We start from the raw sequence: 19,870 nt of genomic DNA on the forward strand, positions 1-19,870 counted from the left end.
TGGTGATGAGGGCAACATGGTGCCGGGGGGGGGGTCTCTTCCATTCTTAGGACTAATTTTCTATCGTAAATGTCTCCTGGGGGGCTCAGAGCCCCCAGTGAGCCAATAAATGGGACACAGATTCAGAGCAGGACTCTCAACAAAAGTGATACAATCACGTGATGATCCTCAGATAACGGGGGTGCTGAGGACAGGCACCCGGTGGGCAGGCAGACCCGGAGCCCGATCCCAGCTCTGTTGCTGCTGGGTGACCGTGTCAAGCCCCTCAGCCGCGTCCTCATTTGTGCCACGTGGAGCCTGTGAATGCCATGGACGTAGGAGTTGTCGGTATTTATTTTACAGATGGGGAAATGGAGGCCCCTCTGCCCCGCTGAGCCCTGCCTGGGATGACCAGGACATCGGTGGCATGTACACCGCCTGCCCCCGACCCTGAGCTCCTGAAAAGGAGGAGCTGCGCTGCCTGTCCCGGGGGGCGGGAGGGGGGCAACTCACCCAGCACGCGGACCACCTTGGAGTCCTGCAGCACGGAGGTCCCACAGGCAGCCTGCACCGTCACGCGCACGTCCCCTGTGTCCCCAAACCGCGTTGTCACAGAGTTCTCCAGGGACAGCAGGGGCTGCGGGCACGAGCGGGGGTCAGGGCTGGGCCGCAGAGCTGGCCCCAGTGTGCGGCCAGGGCTGCACTGAGAGCCCCCGGGGGGTAAGAAGAAGGCCCCCCAGAGACGCTCGGTCCTGAGCTCCCCAGCACAGGCACCGTCTCCCAGTGCCCCTTCCCTCCAGAGGCTCCGAGCCCCCCTCCGTGGATGGTGTCGAAGGCGCATGGTGGCTGCTAGGCAGGGCCTCCACCCTGATCCCTTTCACCTTCTCACCCCCTCCACGCTCAGCTGGGCTATGGGACCTTCATCCTTGGACACCAGCGGCCAGCTCAGCACGCACCCTGTGGGGTGGGCACACACATCCGACTGGGCCTCACTATTGCCTCGGACCTTGTAGACGGGGAGGCAGAGGCTTGGGGAGGTGTAGCAACCGGCCCCAAGAGCTCGGCTGCAGGGGGCTGAGTCGCCATTCGAGCCCGGAGCCCGAGCCCCTTCCTCGACCCTCCCCATGCCAGGGAAACAGTCTGAAGCCCAGGGCCCCGCCTGGTTGGGACCTCAGCCGTTGTTTGGGGCTCTCTGCTTGGCGGTGAAGGGCTGCCGTTTGCTGAATAAATGAAGGATCCCCCTTTGGGTCTTGAGGCCCCCCCCCGGCCTAAGGGTGGGCAGCTTCACCTGCAGAGGCCCTCAGGGTCTCCTACCAGGCATCTGCCCTTGGCTCCCCACTGCCCACAGGATACAACCCACAGCCCTGGGTGAGGCTTCTGAGGTTGGGTCCAGCCCCAGGGACCCCCTCCTCCATGAAGGCTTCCCTGACTACTCCCATGCTATAACTAGAAATGGCCTGATCTCTTCTGGAACTTTCAGACGTGTCACCTGTCTCCTTCCTGTGACACCTGTCACACACTAACTTAGGTCACCTACTATGTTCCCACATCTTTCCCTAGGAAAAGGCAGGGTCTGACCCGATTCATCCCTCGTCCACCACACTCAGACATGGCCGGACCCCGAACAGATGCTTAGGGTGAAGGAAGAGTCGGTGTGTGCTTTCCTCACCTCCATGGTGTCACACACTGTGTCCTGCCCAGTATGGAGGGTGGGGCCTGCCCCACTCTCCACCCCAGATGGGAGCCTGTGGGAAGGAGGGGCTTCCAGGGGCCTGAGGCCAGCATACCTGCAGGCTGTGACCAATCCACCAGTAGAAGACGGTGAGGTTGGGGTTCAAGGGCAGCAGCACAGCTGTGAGGGTCACCTCCTGGTTGACGCCAATGATAGGAACCACTTCGAGGTAGAGTGCCTGCAGGGGGGCTGCAGGGGCCAGAAAAAGGTTAGAGGTTAGAGGGCATCAGGGCACTGGCCATGGCACAGGCTGCTATCAGTCACTGTCACAATCAACCTCATCACCACCATCACCACCACCATCACCATCACCACCACCATCACCATCACCATCATCACCATCACCACCACCATCACCATCATCACCATCAGCACCACCATCACCACCATCATCACCACCATCACCTCTATCATCACCACCATCACCACCACCATCACCACCACCATCACCACCATCACCACCATCATCACCATCACCACCACCATCACCATCATCACCATCACCACCACCATCACCACCACCATCACCATCACCACCATCATCACCACCATCACCTCTATCATCACCACCATCACCACCACCATCACCACCACCATCACCATCATCACCACCACCACCACCATCACCACCATCATCACCACCATCACCTCTATCATCACCACCATCACCACCACCATCACCACCACCATCACCACCATCACCATCACCACCACCATCACCACCATCACCACCACCATCATCACCACCATCACCACCACCATCACCACCACCACCACCATCACCACCATCACCACCACCATCACCACCATCACCACCATCATCACCATCACCACCACCATCACCATCATCACCATCACCACCACCATCACCACCATCATCACCACCATCACCACCATCATCACCACCATCACCTCTATCATCACCACCATCACCACCACCATCACCTCTATCATCACCACCATCACCACCACCATCACCATCACCACCACCATCACCACCATCACCACCATCATCACCATCACCACCACCATCACCATCATCACCATCACCACCACCATCACCACCACCATCACCACCACCACCACCACCATCACCACCATCACCACCACCATCACCACCATCACCACCATCATCACCATCACCACCACCATCACCATCATCACCATCACCACCACCATCACCACCATCACCACCACCATCACCACCATCATCACCACCATCACCTCTATCATCACCACCATCACCACCACCATCACCTCTATCATCACCACCATCACCACCACCATCACCACCATCACCACCATCATCACCATCACCACCACCATCACCATCATCACCATCACCACCACCATCACCACCATCATCACCACCATCACCTCTATCATCACCACCATCACCACCATCATCACCACCATCACCTCTATCATCACCACCATCACCACCACCATCACCACCACCATCACCACCACCATCACCACCATCACCATCATCACCACCATCACCTTTATCATCACCACCATCACCATCACCACCATCACCACCATCACCATCACCACCACCACCACCATCACCACCATCACCACCACCATCACCACCATCACCACCATCATCACCACCATCACCTCTATCATCACCACCATCACCACCACCATCACCACCACCATCACCATCACCACCATCACCACCATCACCACCACCATCACCACCACCATCACCACCATCACCACCACCATCACCACCATCACCACCACCATCACCACCACCATCACCATCACCACCACCATCATAATCACCATCACCATCACCACTATCCCCACTGCACAGACCACCATGGGTGTGGACTCGAGCCCAGCCTGCCTGCCTCCCTGCCCTTGGGCTCCCCGTGCTTCCCCAAGAACCAGGTCTCTGTCACAGGGAGAGACACTTGGCCTCAAAGGGATGATGGACTTACAGTTGACCTGGACAAACAGCACGGCTTCGTCATGTCCTGCCATATTCTCCGCCCTGACGGACACGCGGTAGACACCAGGGTTCTCATAGCGGTGCCGGATGGGCTCCCCGGTCAACGTGAGGTTCACGTACATGGCCTTGAAGCCGTCCCCCAGGTCCACCTGGTACTTGGTGGTCAGGACATCGCCCTGCAGGAAGCACCACAGGGCCACTTAGGAGTGGGTGCAAAGCTGGGGGCCAGCGATGAGGCATTCACTCATTCATTCAATCGTTCTTTCCCTCACTCCTTTCCTCAAAGTGAGTGGCCTGGGGACCCCAGGGAACCAGATCTGTTCTTCCCTTGGGGCTCCCAGCCCGGAGGGCTGGGCTGAGAGCTGTAGGAGGTGGGTGGAAGGAGGGGCCAGGGCCAGGTTTGCATTAGAAAGATCACACAGCTGCAGAGAGGGAGAGGGGTCAGGGCTCACGGGCGAGGGCAGGGAAGCAGTGCAGGGGCGGGGATAGGGGCCAGGGAGGCCCACCGAGGGCTCAGCCAGGAGCCGGGAGGGCGGGAAGGGGCCTAGCACACTGCTGGACAGTTTCAGTAACATGTCTAGGAAGATATGTGTGTGTAGGAAGACCCTTAGTCTCCCAGGAAATTAAGAAAACATTACTTTTCCCTCTCTGATGCTGCGATTCCTGCATTTTTCTTTTCTCTCACTCTATGCGGTGCCAGGAGTGATGCTCGTATGCACGGGCTCTGTGCAGGAAGGGGCTCCCACCCACTGCTGCCTCTTCCAGGCGTTTCCCCACCCACACAAGCTGTCCAATCACCCATATACTCCCCGCCACAAGCCTTATCCTTCCAATAACCGTATTTTCCTCATAGAGGCGTGGGGAGGAAATTGAGTGAAGGGAACAATAACTTTTTCAACTTTCTGGCAAGAGGTTCTCATATTCAGTCTCATGTTCTCCCTCCCTCCCCCCACCCCGCATCGTCCCTTCCTGCCACCCCTCCCCCTGCTGCAGAAACACCCAGAAAACCATTTCCTAGTGATCAAGAACGAAGAAGATCATCACTGTTTAGCAATCCTCTTATCTTACACCTGCCAAACCTTAAAACTCGATAGGATACTTTTAAGTAAATTATGTTCATCTAACTTTCTTCAGAAATATGGAGTAGTAGGTTGAATAGTGTCCACCCCTGCCCCCGCTCCAATTCAGTCCGCTTGAAACCTCAGAATGTACCTCATTTGGAAATAGCGTGTTACAGGTGTAATTAGTTAAGATGAGGTCACACCGGATTACAACAGGACCCCAATGACTGGGGTCTTTATAAGAAAAAGGAAGGGGATTTGAGACACAGGGGAAGCTATGTGAAGACAGGAGGAAATGCGGCCACAGCCCAGGGATACCTGGAGCCCCCAGAGGCTGCAGAGACAAGGAAGGACCCTCCAGAGGGAGCGCAGCCCTGCTGACACTTTGATTTTGGGCTTCCAGCCCCCAGAACTGTGAGAGGAGAGATGTGTGCTGTTTCAAGCCACTCAGTTCGTGGCCACTGTTGTGATGGCCTCAGGGACCTTATACAAGTACGTTCTATTATCCCCATTTTATAGGTTGGAAGACTGAGGCTCTGTGAGCCCAGAACCTGCAGGCTGGCCCACGGGCCGGTGCTTTCTCCGTTTAAGGGCAGTCTCATGGGGGCTGGGTGTCTCAAGTCCGATTTGTTCCGAGAGGGAGGGGTTTCCTGTATTGCATCCTGGGAGAGGAGGGTGCTTCTGGCTGAGTCGGGACCTGCGGCTTTGATGGGCAGGTGCCACCCCCTCCTGGGGACCCTGAGTCCTGCCTGCAAGCAGCTAAGACAGGTGCAAGTTTAACTATTGACACATTTCCTTGTTTGAAACACCTCGTCATAATCAGGAAAGTATACAGTATCAACGTAGGACAAGGAGAGAATACAAAAGGCAAAGCGAAGGAGCTAGAAAGGAAAAACGGTGACGTCACTGCAACACCCGCCCCCCACACCGTAGTGTTTCCAGGCAGATGTGTGTGTGTGTTAATTACTGAGTGCTTCAAAAACATTCAGATACTTCACGCTGAGCCACTGCCAATTCACATGTAATTGTAGCGGATAACACAGAGAGCCCCAGGTCCCTGGTACCCAGCTCCCCCTGTGCTAACATCCCGCAAAACATCACTACCACAAATAGGGAATCCACTGGGGTCCCTCCTGCCGCCCTGTCACAGTCACACCCGCCCTTCCATCACATCCCTGACTCCGTGGGATTAGAACCTGTCCTCCATTTCCATAACTTTGTCATTTTGAGGATGTTCTATACATGAAATCAGAAAGCACGGAGTCATTGGGATTAGCTTTCGCATTCAGGATAGCTCTCCGGAGATTCCCCCAGCTTGTGGTGTGTAGCCTGTTCCTTTTTATTTCGGGGTCCCCCCACGGGATGGACGTGCCACCACGTGTTATCTGCTTGTCCATCCAGGACATCTGGTTGTCTGCGGATTCTGACTGTTAGGAATAAAGCTGCTATGAACCTTGATGCACAGGTTTCCCGGTGAATGTTAAGCCTTTATTTCTCAGGAGCGTAATATGTTCAGCTTTTAAAGAAACGACCGACTCTTCCAGAATGGCTATAGATTTCACGTTCCCATCAGCCACGTAGGAGGGATCCAGTTTCTCCGCATCCTCGCCTGCCCTGGGTGGTCCCACTAGTTTTTAGCTTGGCCGTCCCCGCAGGTGTGCAGGGACACCGCTCTGAGGGTTTGATTTGCATTTCCCTGATGACTTATGATGCTGACCATGGTTTCATGTGCTCATTTGCCACCTGTACCTCCTCCTCAGGGAAATGTGTCTCCAGGTCTTTTGTCCATTTTCTGACTGCACTGTCTGTCTTCTTCCTGCTGAGTTCTGAGTGTCCTTCATGGGTTCCGGGTACTAGTCCTTGGTGGATGTGTTTGTAAGTATCTCCTTCTGCGGCTGCCTTTTCATCTTCTTAGGGTCTGTCGCGGAGCGAGATGTCGCCTTTTGACGAAGTCCAGTTTATCAGATTTCCTTCGTGGATGGGGCTGGTGGTGTCAAATCTGAGAACTCTCTGCCTAGCCCTAGGTTCCGGCTGTTTTCCTCTCTTTTTTCTAAAAGGTTTATAGTTTTCCATTTTCCGTTTAAGTCTGTGATCCACTTTGAGGTGATTCTGCGTCGGGTGTGAGGTTCCTTTTTACCGGCTCTTCATGTGCTGAAGCCCATCCTCCCTCCACTGAGATGCTTCTGTTCCTGGGCCAAAATCAGCCGGGCCTGCTTGTGCGGGTCTGTTTCTGGGTTCTCCACCAGATTCATTTTCAGTGCTTAAATATTTACAGAACTTGGATTCCCCCTAAATCCAGCGCTGTTTCCACACCTGGGTTGGGTGTGTGCGTCTGTGGTTGTGTTACGAACGTGAATGCGTGAGTGTGTGTGTGAGTGTGAGTGTCCGTGTATGTGAGAACGAGTGTGCCACAGTGTGTGTACCCACCTCAGCCCTGCACCCACTCCTTCCCAAGGCTCTGGCACGGGAGCCAGCGGCCTCTTCTGGACAGCAGCGTGCGCTGGACTCTCTCTCCCAAGAGCATCTTTCTGTTGCCCCCTCACCTCCGCCTGCTGCAGCCGAGAGTGCCAGCCCGCCCGGTGCGCTGCCAGGCGTATCCTGTCCTGGTTCTGGATGGAGCACCGCAGGTGTGACTTAGCTGCTGGGACTCCAGGCTCTAGGGGGCAGCAGGCAGCCGTTTTTCTTGCAAATCTGTCCTGGAGCTCCGGGAGGCAGCTGGGTCCCCTCTGAGGGTCTGGGTGGTCCCAAGCTGGGCAGGGGGCTGCATCCTCCTCTGCTGTGAACGGAGCCCCCCACCACCCCAGGGCTGCCCGCGGCTGCAGCGTTACTCTCGGGACCAGGCTCAGTCATCACGGGGACGGGGACAGGCGGGAAGGGGAGGCCACCCCAGGATCAGCTCATTTCTGGGGGCCGTGGACCAGGCGCAGTCCACACGGAGCCCCAGGCCTGGACCCAACGGCACTGTTACTGTGTGGCCTCAGGTGAGTGGCTGCCCCTGTCTGAGGCTGGGTATCCCCAGCTACAAAGCCGGCTGATGGCAGCACAGCCCTTAGGCACGGGGAGGGATGACACACGGGTGCCCACGAGTACCGCTCTTTGCTCTGGACCAGAGCCCCCGCTTTCCAGCATCAAAGACCTCTGTCAGCATCACCCTGCCCCACCTGGGCACATTTTGAAGGACATCTTCTAAACGAAGCATACACAGTTACAAAGCCGCACTCATTTCACGTTACATATTTGTTAACCGAAGACCCAAATGCGCAAGAGAGCCGTGCGCCGGGAGAGGCTGGGACCCTGGGGTGGGAACAGAGGGTTCTGACGTCCCCTTTGTGCTTTTCTGTCATTTTGAATTTCCTGCACGTTTTTCTACAATGAGCATTTGTTACTTCTATAATCAGAAAAATAAGCATGCTGCATATTAGTTTAAATAGACTAGAAGGAAATAAAAAAACCAACAGTGGCTACCTAAGGAGACCAGGATGTTTGGTGATATATTCTTATGTTTTTAATGTGGTTTTCCAACGTTCTACAGTGAGTATATACTGTTTCTAAAATCAGAAAAAAATGTAACACTTGTACTAAAGAAAAAAAAAGAAAGACTAGGAGGTGGGGAGGAAATTTATATATTTATATATAGGTATGTGTATATATATATTTGTGTGTATGTATATATGTGTGTATATATATATATATACAGACACAAAATATTTCTATATCCATCCATCTGTATTTGTATCTATGTCTATCCATTATCTATCAATCAATCTATCGTCTATGTATATCTGTTTATCAACGATATCTGTCTCTCCATTTACCTATCCATCTATCTATCATCTATTACGGAATTTGTCTTTGGCTATGAGATTATAACTAACGGTGGGTTTTTTGTTTTTTTGTTTGCATCATCGCATTTATTTATTTTTACAGTATTTTTTGAAAAACTTCCTGCTTTTCTTATGATTCCAAAATTAACTAACTCAGTATAATGAGAGTTTCAAAAAGTTTTACGGCGCCCACAGAAATCTGACGTCACCGCGCGGTGAACACACAGAGAGAGATGTTTGAAGCCACGCCCCCCTGGGCCTGTGCTCGCTGCAAGCCGCTCCGTTCCCTCCCTGCCTCTGACCTCTCTTCCGACTTTTCTGTTTCATTGTTTCAGTGCTGGCCTGGACCTGGGAAGGGGCCCCCGGCCCACTCTCCCCTCCCGCAGTTCGGAAACCGCTGGTCCAAAGACGCTGCCCTAACCGACGTGGAGGCGGAGAGAGCGCCGCCCGGCGCCCCGTGTGCCCGGTTGAAGCGGAGCCTCACCTGTTCCTGCCGTACCACGAACAGCACGTCCTCCCCGGGCCGCACGGCCACCGCCTCGCCGAGGATGCCGACCTGCAGGCCCCGCGGCGGCAGGAGGGGGCACTGCAGCTGCGCCGGGCTCTGCTGCGGGTCCACGCCGCCCTCGCACACGTTGGACACCACCTTCCGGTACCTGCGGCCAGACAGCGCGTCAGACAGGCGGGGGTGGGGCGGGCCCTGCTGCCCCGCCGGACCTGCTTGCCGAGAGGTGGCTCTTGCCTTGGCGAACTCCATTCTTCAACTCCCTCCCTTTTCCCGACTCCACCTGTTTGCTATTTCTGCCCCATTTTGGAGATGGGAAAACTGAGGCTCAGGGGAGGGAATGACCAGTAATGGCAGGACCTGCTTCCGTCACTGGACCTTTCCTCGGTCCGCTCGTATTCTTACAATAATGGTAACAGCTGTTGTTGTTGCTGAGGGGAGGATTGAAGGAGTCAGTCGGAATTTTGTGGCTTTGCTGGGAAATACGGTCCTGGGAGGACAGAGTGCCCAGGAGGGGCCGGGCCTTACCGCTGATGCGCCACATGGCTGTGAGCAAACTTGCTCCCAGGGGGTCTCCTCTCCCTATTACGTCAAGAGAGTGGGACCAGATGAACCTGACTCACCAGCTCATTCACACAACACGAATTTACTGAGCATCTGCTACGTGCCAGGTGCTGGGGTGCGAGGTCATCACTCACAGCCCTGCCGTTGCAGAGAGGACTGTCCAGTGAGGGAGGGAGCCCTCACCAAACCATCCCCCACATCAAGGCAACATGGCAACTGGGACAGGTGCTGGGGAGGGGCAGCACCTGGGAATCTGGTCCCTGAGAAAGGGGCTTTCAGCTAAGACCAGAAGGGTGAACAGGAGAGGGAAGAGCATCCTGGCCAGCGGGAACAGCATGTGCAAAGGCCCTGTGGTGGAGGGGTGGGGGAACCAAAGCCCAGAGTGGGCAGCAGGTGTGGGATGAGAGTGGGGAGGGGCTGGTGGGCAGAGCCCGATGGGCTCTAGTGAACATTTAGGAGGCGACGGGAAAACCACTGCTCGGGTGGCATCTTCAGACTTGCCACTTGTGATGCTCCCTCGGGCGACACCGGGATTCTGGGTCTGCAAAACTCACATCACTGCCAAAGTGGCTGGATCTGCCCACCCCCTGTGCCTGGTGCCCCGCCTGCCCTCACGGCTCTGCCACTGAAGCTTATCGTGCAAAGACGCATGTGATTAGTTTGGAAGAAAATACGCTCCCTACGAGCTACCCAGCCATGGCCCCTTGGCACCCGGAGTGTGCAGGTGGTATGAAATGAAACCCTGGGTCCTGGCTCTGCCGTTTCAGACGAGAGTTCCTGCTTGCCGAGCCCTGGTGGGTGCCCTGGAGCAGCTGCTGCGGCTCCCTGAGGGAGGGAGGGATGGATGGGTGATAGACGGATGATGGATGAATGGCTGGAGGGATGGGAGGATGGACGGATGATGGGTGAGTGAGGGGAAGAATAAACAGAGGGACGATTGGACGGATGGATGGATAGATGGATGAGGGATGGGTGGGTGGACGGATGACTGGATGGTGGATGGATGGAGGAATAAACGGATAGATGACTGGATGGATGGATGGAGGAATAAACGGATAGATGACTGGATGACTGGATGGATGGATGGGTGATGGGATTTAGCCGCTGAGGTCCAAGCCTGCTTTTCTGCTTCAGCTGCTTTCTTCTCGGGCTTTGCCCTTCCCCGTCCCCAGGGGCAGTAATGAGGATTTTCTAATAAGTCCATAGGCGGTTTACTCCCTGTCAAAACTTCCCCAAAGGGAAGCAGAGACTTTCAGATAAAGCTCATTTAGGGCCTCTGGAGCCGCAGGTTCACAGCCTTTACACACCTAACATTTTTATATGACGTTCATCCTTGACACGCAACGTGGTCAGCCTCTGGTGGAGGAAGTGTGTCATAACGGCTCACACCTGTGGAGCACTTAACCTTCACGTACAGCGTGTGTCCACCACACCACACACTGAGGGACCCGCTATGTGTCGTGGAGCTTACCGTCCAGTCAGGGGGAACGACTGGGTGAGTGTGACAATAACTGGGATATGCGCCCTCACAGGGTAAGCTCAGGGCCCAGGGTGAGTCAGGGAGGCCTTCCTGGAGGAGGCATCATTCAAGCTGAGACCTAAAGGGAGTGTGAGCACCTCTGGCCCAGCTCAGGCCTGCCTCACTCAGCGTTGGTAAATGCAGAAGGGTCCCAGCACTGCAGGGGCTCAGAAGGACCAGGCCAGGAGTGTGACTTCTCTGGAAGGGCTCAGCCTCTGCAGCAGGTGTGAGCTACAAAGCCCTTGGACCTTCTCTGCCTGTTGTTCTCTGTTCGGAGCCAGCTCAAGGCACCTCTTCTCCCTGACGCTGACCCACATGGGCTCTGCTTGGAGGGCCCCGGGGGCTCAGTGCCTGGGGTGGCTCTCAGGAACCCCGGCACACAGGGCGTTCAGCCCGACTTCTCTTTCCCTGACTCCATGCGGGGAGCCACGGGCACCAGGCAGGAAAGCAAGGGGCCACCCTGGCTCTGCCCCACGCTACTCACCCGAGACTGCTGGTGTAGGTCTGGCCCAGGACACAGTCGTCAGGCGGGGACAGGGGGTTAAACCAGAAGTTAGCAAAGCACTTGTCGGCGTCGGACTCGGAGGAGGGGGTGCGCTCAAATCCATAGTCACTGGGAGGAGGGAAAAACGGACGTCAGGAGACAGCGGGGGTCAGGGGCCTCATGCTGAGGTCGCAGAAGCGGATCCACAGGGCCCTGTCCCAGAGGGAAGACAGGACTGAAGGCCGACAGTTACGTTCCAGGTGAGAAGGGATGCAAAGGGGATTCCAGCGAATCACAGGAGAGCACTGAGCCCAGCCTGGTTGTCCTGGAGGGCTGCCTGGAGGAGGTGGGCTGAATCTCAATGGAAGATCAAGAGGCAGTCAGGGGAAGAGGGGGCGAAGGGCACTGCAGGCAGGGACGAGCCCCTTCAACACTGGTGCAGGGAGACAATGGTGAAGGTGGCTGACGGAGAGGGGTAAGGATGGCTGGGGAAGGAGGCAGGTTCCAGAGCTCGGACATCCTCCTGTGGGCAGCAGGCGGCCACGGGAGTCCTTGAGCGGAGGCAGGGGAGTGGTCAGGGGGCTTTCGGCAGAGTCTCTGGACAGAGGAGAAGGGGCTGGGTGGCACAGCCGGCCCCCGGGGATGCCCTCCCTGTTCCTCAGTTTCCCCTCCCACCTGTGAGCAGCGCCACGTGCACAGGTTTGGAAACGAGGCCCACGAGTTCTTTGATGCGGGCTGGACCCAGTGGCTGGGTCCTAAGGCACAGCGTAGGGGGGAAGTGATGGAGGGTGACGAGCCCTCCCCCGGCATCACCTGCGGGGACAGCGGCTGCCGGGTCACCAGGCTACTCAGGCAGCCCCAGGGGCCTGGGGCAGAGCAGGACCCTCACCAGAGGAAGTCCGAGTCACGGCACTGGCACACGCGGGCCGTGAGCGCCGCCGTGAAGCTCCGACCCTTGATGCACCAGGACGTAGGCTTCCTCCTCCGGAAACTCCTCTGTTGGCCCAGGACACAGCGGTCGCCCTGTGCAGGAAGGCCGGGGTGAGGGGCCACTCTGCATGGGCTCCCACCGCTACTGCTGCCGGTTCCTCACTCGCCGGCCAGCCGTAGGGGCCGGGAAACCGGGCCCCGGGGGAGGGGTGCCCGTGCCTGAGGCCAACCTAGGGCAGCCTGGCTCCCAGCCCACCCGCCCTAGCATTCACTGAGCTCCCACTGTGTACAGGCTCTGTGTACAGGGCCCTGAGGGGTGGCAGGGCTGCTGGAAGAGGCCCCTTGCATTCACTTCTCAGGCCTGAGGGTGCCAGGTGGGCCCTGTGCAGCTGGGGTGAGCCGCAGCCTCCAGGACACACAGTAGGTCCTCAGCCAATGCTCAGAAGAGGCCACACCTGTGTGAACGGGAGCCGTGGTGCAGGGTCCCCCCAGCAATTCCAGAGCCCCCCTCGCTCTGAAATCCCACTCTGAACTGCACTGGGAGGCCATTTCGAGTCCTCATTTATTCCTCTCTGTGTGAATATGACACATTTTGCTGTAGAAACATGTATGTATTTGAGATTATGGGGTGGGGCTGCCCCAGACCCGCTGGGGTGTTACCTAATATATGATACACGTGCCCTGTTGCCTTCCCTCGATCTGAAAACTCCTGGACCCCGAGCACGCCTGTCTCCAGGCTGGCTGGGGCCCTGTGCACCTGTTCCCCTGAGTATGACTGCAGACTCTGGCCCAGGCAGCCCCAGGCCCCAGAGGGGGCCGGAACACCGCAAAGAAGGACTGGGCATCTGAGGGAGGCCCTCGGTCCCGCAGGACGGGGAATTTGGCAGAGGGGGCCCTGCACGGTGCCCACCCCTGGCCTGCGGCCAGGCCCACCTGCAGGTTGGTGAGGTTCCAGGAGCTGTAGTCTTCCTCGCTGCACTGCCTGGAGAACCAGGGCCGGAAGTCCACCTTGACCAGCTCCCAGTCCGAGCGGAAGCTGATGTGACCGAAGACGCTGGGGAGGGGGGGAGGGGGAGGGGCGGGAAACCACCTTAGTCTGGCCCGTCCCCCAGGTGCCCACCGCTTCCCCTGCGGGCCTCTGTTCCCACCTGCACAGCGGGCCCCACGGTCCCTCCCCTGCCCCCACTGGGCTGCCCTGTGACCAGGCACCTGCCCGGGGCCCCGCTGGCCACGAGCATTTGGGCGTCGGCGTTAGTATTCCCACCGTCATCACGTGTAGTCTATGGCTCGTTGACGGTGTTGGTGGGGGTCATCCCACCTGGCCCCCCGGCCAGGAGCCTGGAGCCTCCCACATCCCCCACGCTCGTCCTCGCAGAATTGTTCTGCCGAATGATTCATGGTCAGGTGTCTGCGTCCTGTGCTCTCTGGCTTCTCCTCGCCTTTCTTCCCACCTGACCACTCCAGGAGGCCTGCGCTGCAGACAGCCAGCTCCGCCTAGCTGGGCCACAGCCTTTTCACCCCGAGCAGAACCGACGATCCAAAGAGAGGTAACGAGTCATCACACCGGCTCAGAGCGACGGGGTGGAAAGCATCTCAGAGTGGTCCTTGCTGCGTGGCCCCGGCCTCGGTGGGTGGAAGAAGCAGTGGACAGAGCACCATGGGGGCTCTGCAAAAGCCAGTCCTCTACGGAGCACAGGCAGGGTGCTGGGAGCCCGTGTATGCTATCTGGTCTACCTCACCACAGCCCACTCTACAGAAAGGAAAACTGAGGCACAGAGAGGTTGAGTAACTTGCTCAAGGTCACACAGCTTGTTTGTGCCATTTCTTCTCCCTCAGCAGGCCTTGGTGGAGTGCCTACATGTACCCAGATCCCTCGCCCTCTGGGAAGGCTGCTGCTTAAGGGATTTCCACCTGATCCTCCCAACACCTCATACTTGGGCTCCAGATACCACCACAGAAGAGGAGACCAGCCTGTACTTCTCTGGTCCTTCTCCAGTCCACCCTATAGTACCCAGGCCATATTATCAGAGGTCAAGCATGGAGGAGGTGAAGCACCCCTTCCACGCACACCGACAGGAGCCCGATACTTGGGGGAAGCCAGTGATGGTCTGAAAGGGTGCAAACCCCGTTCTAGGAGAGTAGTTGAGAAGGCCCTCGGAGTGTGTTCTGGGGGATATGATGGCTCTGAATGTCCGAGGCTGATATTTGAAGAGGAGTTTTGGAGTTTTGGCTCCATAGGACACCTCTGAGCCAGGTAGGCCTGGGCTGATACCCACTTACTATGTCTGTGACCTTGGGCAGGTCCATTCCTCTCTGTACCTCAGTTTCCTTGGCTCTAAAATGGGGACAATAACACTGGCCTTTCAGGATGGGTGGTGGATTAGCAATGGTTTGTGTAGGATGCCTGGCACTTAGTAGGAGATTTATACACACATATGCACAACACACGCTCACTTGTGCACACACACCCGTGCGCACGCACGTGCTCACACCTTCTCACGTGCACACACATTACCTCTACTGCCCAGAACAGTCCCCCGAAGCAGATACCGTGACCTTTATTTTACAGACAAGACCCCGAGCCTCTGCAGGGGCCTCCTCTGATTCGAGCGGCCCCGGAGCCTCCCTCCGTCTCGGCCTTCACCTGACTCTGTGGTCCGCCTCTCCGTCCTCCCGTCCTGGGCTCCCCGACCGCCGGCAGCCCTGGCCTCTCGCCCGCTCGTGTTTGGTTGTGAATAACCCATCCTGCCCGAGGTGCAAGTCGGAGCCCCCGCCGCTGTTTCTCAGCCCGGGGCCTCTCCTGATGCTGGTGGATGCGGCCCAGCGAGGACCAGACGGCCCGCTTCTCCTTCGCCGGGCCCAGTGGCTCCCGCAGGTTCTGTTTCCGATGGCGAGGTCGTAGGAGGCCCGGATGGTGGCGACCGTGGCCGTGAAGGTGTGAAGGTGTCGTGCCGGTCCTCTGTCCCGACTCCCATCCTGACGCGGACAGCCCTCTCCCTGGGAGCGTCACCACGTAGGGATCTTTGTCACAGTGTCCCCTTCTCCCAAGCAAAGCCTGCTGGGTTGGTTACTGAGAACGAGAGGGCCTTCGGTCCCTGAAGGGACGCCTCTAAGGGACAGTTTCCGGGTCCTCACACAGCCTGAGCTGCGTCTCTTGCTCTTTTGGAAGCCACGTTATAACGGAGGTGACGGCAGCAGTAACTGCTGGCCTGTACTCTGTACCTGCTACGCGCACGACCTCCCATCCTCTCCTCACCAACCCCGTGCGGAACGTACTGTTAACATTCCCACCTTACGGACAAGGAGACTGAGGCAAGGGACCCCCTCGGGATGGCACGGCAGCCGCCCACCTCGCGGGGCAGCCAGGGTCGGTCCCGGGTTGGCGACCACAGCGCTGGGATGCTTTGCCCACGAAACACGCACTGGCCCGAGCGTGACCACCGCGCAGCCTCCCAGGCTGGCGGCACAGGCCCCGCCGGGGAAGTCCCTGAAAGGAGGCTGGCTTGCTTGATCTAACTAATCCCCTCCGTGTCTTTGAAGTCCTGCCTTCTATGAAACCCAAAAGCTCAGCTGATACTTCGAGAAGTATCTGTCATCCGGCTGACTCTGAGTTTTAGGAAGGAGACGCCAGAGGGAGGCTAGTTATTGCTTCACGATTAATAAGGAAAATGTGGGCCGGCCTCTGCAGGTTAAGGAGGAGCCCCACGCCCTTCAAAGAGCTCACTCCCCTCCCCTAGTGCAGCCCGGGGAGGATCTGGGAGCCCACTACCCCCCCAGGGCCTGGGGGGCCCTCACACCTCTGAGGCTGCACTGGTGGGGGTGGGAGGCTGAGCAGGGGTGATCCAAGCTGAGGGAAACATCCCCAAAGGTGACTACGGTCAGCTTGGACGTGACCTTTGGGCAGATTTGGATAAAGAACCATCTGGGGAAATGCTCTCAACTGTGCAGGAAATAGGACAGCGGGGGATAGAGAGAGAGAGGCAGAGAGACAGAGGATGGGGAAGGGAGGGAGACACAGAGAGACACAGAGAGAGGGAGAGAAGGAGAGAGACAGGAAGGGAAGGAGTGGGAGTAGACAGGATGCTAGGTCTGAGCGCTTCCAGCAGTCTGGAGAGATGAACCTTTCTTCTAACACGCCAGCATGTTCCCTCTTTCAGAGTTTGAATCGTTTCTGTGTCAACCGGAATTTGGAAGTGGTCTGATGATGTGGCACAGTGAAGTAGGAGGCCTGTAGGAACAGTTCCGATGCTTTTTCAAAAAAAACTTGAGGTTATAGCATCTGGCTCTGAATTCTGCCAAGAGTGTTCCAGGAATAAAACGCCCCATCTGTTGATGAGTGCTGAAAACCAGGCTGTTTCTGGGGCCAAACCCAGCACTGATGCGGTGACAAAGGGCTTGACGTCCTGGAGCTCCTAGGTTAATGCCCTGGGGTAGAAAGTGCGCCCATTTCTCAGCTGGGGAAGCTGAGGCCTCAGACCCAGCTGACTTGTTCAACCTCTGCAAAACCAGCACGGGCCAGCCATCTCCCCTGGTGTTTCTGACGCTTCCCTTCTGCTCCGTGGCCTCCGGTCCTGGAAAACTGGTCAACCAGCAAAGGGTCCAGGCTGAGCCTGGCCGCCACACCACAGAGAGCCCTGCATCGGCCCAGGCTGGAGTCTTCCTCCCTCCCCGGCCCACCCCAGAACGAAGCCTCCAAGGGCACGAGGGGAGCATAAGTATGTGACGTCCTGAAGGATTTAACTCATTCCAGGGCCAGGGAGGAGAGGAACTAGGTGTGCAGGGAGAAGCACAAGTGAGGCGTTTAGGGAATTAGAAAGGTGATGATTCCTGACCCAGTTTTTATAGGACAGCCTCTGGGGTCCCCCTTCCAGCTCTGGCTCTCCAAGACCCATGCAGAGCTGATGTGACGGGTCCCCCTTTGCCACCACTCCCTCGGTGCAGAATTATTGAGATTTTTAGCACTTCTAGACGAAGGGGGAATAAATCCTCCCTGGAGATTTCCTATGAGAATAAAATGAGATAACATAAAAAAAATGGACCCATAACATATAGTATGTGCTCAATAAAGCTTCGTTACAGAACTTGTTGCAAGAGGCCATACTGGGAAAGATGTGGGGGGATGCCAGGCTTCCTCAGTCCTGGAGGCAGGGGAGGCCCCCTGGAGGGGGTCACTGAAGCCGGATTTGGGTCTGGCAGGAACTTCGATGGCTCTCTTGTCTCAAACGTCCTGAGAAAGGAGTCCGCACTACCGTTTCCACGTCCCTTTGCTCCATCTTCCGTTCCCAGAAGCCTGGGCGGTGGGCACACAGGCGGCCGTGGTCCCTGGTGGCCCGCGGTGGGGGCTTACGAGAGCTGTACTCCCAGCCTCCATCCCAGGCAGCCAGAGGAGCCTGGCGAGGGGGCGTTCACATGAGCACCCACAGGAGCCCCAGGGCAGAGGCGGGCCTGGAGGGGTAACGTCCACTCTGGGCGGTTTCCTTCCAGTTCAGGCCTCGGGCTGGGGGCCAGGCACCCCTGGGGGCTTATCCGAGTGGCCCCTCTGGGGCATTCAGAAGGGTGAAGACCTGGCTCCTCACAGGCGATGGGGAGCCGGCCGGGGCAGGGGTGTGAAAGCCATCGTGAGCTGGAAGGGCAGACAGGAGGGCATGAGTTGTTCTTTCACCAGGGACTCACTGCCAGGAAATGACTCCAGCTGGGCACACGTACCTGGACATGCTCTCCAGGCCAAGCGGGCAGGGTGAGGGGTCCTAGCACCCAGCCACTCTGCTGGGAATGGACGGAACCGGCCCGTCTGCTCCAGAAGGGCTGAGCCAGAGCTGGGGCACCGTTCAAATCCTCACGTGGAAAAGCATGAATCCTTCTGTATCCACAGCTCGTCCTTGGGCCTGGGTCTCACTGGCCCAGTCCTGGTTCAAAGGTCAGCTGCTCCGAGACTCCGTGATCACCACCCACCCCAAAAGCGACCTTTCAGCCCCCAGCCCCTCGGCTGGCTGGCCCTGTTGTATCAGCATCTTTCACGATAGCGAGGAACCGTGTCACTCTTGGTTATATTTGATCTGTCTGCCTGGGCCACCAGCTCTGTGGGTCCTCGGGGTCCCTGGTGCCCAGACAGAGGGTGGCACATGGCAGGCCAGGCTGGAATGACCGGAGAAGGGCTAGCCTTGAGATAGGCTGGGACCTGGGACCCTTTGCTGCAGTGCTGGCACCTGGACAAACGTCTCCTTGAGCCACAAAATACCAAGAAACTATAAGGGACTAAAAATAACTGTGTGTGTGCCCAGCTGGGGCAAACTATGGACAAGATACGAAAAGCCCGAAAACCCAACTGCCACTTCTGAAGAGCCGGGAGCAAAAGCAGGGCACCGAGCACGCCCCCTGCACTCAACCCCACCTAAGGGGTGAGCAAACCTCCTAAGCCACGCCTCCAGCTGACCCCAGGACACACCTCTACCCTCACCCCATATAAGGAAGCAGCTCGCCCCCTGCCCCACCCCGGGGAGCGAGCAAGGGAACCTCTTACTCGTTTTCACTCCCTACTGCTACGGCAGGAGCCTTCCTGGGCTGGGGACTCAGACCCAGCCCTGCCCCCTGGAAGCTTCCTCAAAGTCTGCTGGGGGGAGAGAGGAAGTAACTTGGGAGGCCAACCAGAGACCGAGGTGTCCAAAGTGCCGGGTCCCCTCCCAGCGTCAGTGGCCCTGGCCTACATTGGGCTGTCATGAGGGGAAGAGTCATGGGGCCTTGGGTGGCTTCCTGGGGCCATCTTAACTCATGTCCACAAACTCGTGCTTCAAACAATGGAAACGTATCTCCTCACCGTTCTGGGGGCCAGAAACCTGCGATGTGGGTGTTCACAGAGCGGGCTTCCTCTGCAGGCCCCAGTGGAGGGTCCTTCCTGCTTCTTCCAGCTCCTGGGGCTCCAGGCGTGCCTGGGCTGTGGTCGCATCACGCTGGCCTCTGCCACGTCTTCACATGACGGTGTGGCTGTGTATCTAACCCTAACTCTCTTCGTATAAGACACGAATCATTGGATTAGGGCCCACCTGCCACCTGTGTGACCTCATCTCGACTAAGCACGTTGGCAAAGGCCCTGTTCCCAAGTAAGGTCACATCCACGGGTTCTGGGTGGACGTGGATTTGGGGGGACGCTGTTCTCCCCAGTACAGGCGTCATCAATAAAAGCCAAGCAGAGTGCACAGGGCCCGATCTCCTGCACCCAGTGCAGCCAGGCATGCACAGCATTGGCGGGGCTGTTAGAAATGCAGAGTCTCGGGCCCCACGCTGGCTTGTGAGTCAGCTCTGCCTGAACAGG

General features: G+C 57.3%; 1 protein-coding gene across 2 annotated transcripts in view; it reads right to left on the reverse strand.

Moving 5' to 3' along the window:
* The window catches only part of SORCS2 (sortilin related VPS10 domain containing receptor 2), a 484,396-nt gene that overhangs the window by 12,513 nt on the left and 452,013 nt on the right, over positions 1-19,870 (reverse strand). For both annotated transcript variants that reach the window (XM_060298929.1, XM_060298930.1), the window contains exons 15-21: positions 13,495-13,615; positions 12,521-12,654; positions 11,632-11,760; positions 9,044-9,215; positions 3,664-3,850; positions 1,767-1,900; positions 493-616 (exon numbers count right to left, since the gene is read on the reverse strand). In XM_060298929.1, the coding sequence (XP_060154912.1) occupies positions 493-616; positions 1,767-1,900; positions 3,664-3,850; positions 9,044-9,215; positions 11,632-11,760; positions 12,521-12,654; positions 13,495-13,615 (1,001 nt within the window). The remainder of the gene's footprint in view (positions 1-492; positions 617-1,766; positions 1,901-3,663; positions 3,851-9,043; positions 9,216-11,631; positions 11,761-12,520; positions 12,655-13,494; positions 13,616-19,870) is intronic.

The sequence above is a fragment of the Globicephala melas genome, chromosome 5, assembly GCF_963455315.2.
Source record: "Globicephala melas chromosome 5, mGloMel1.2, whole genome shotgun sequence".
Lineage (NCBI taxonomy): Eukaryota > Metazoa > Chordata > Mammalia > Artiodactyla > Delphinidae > Globicephala > Globicephala melas.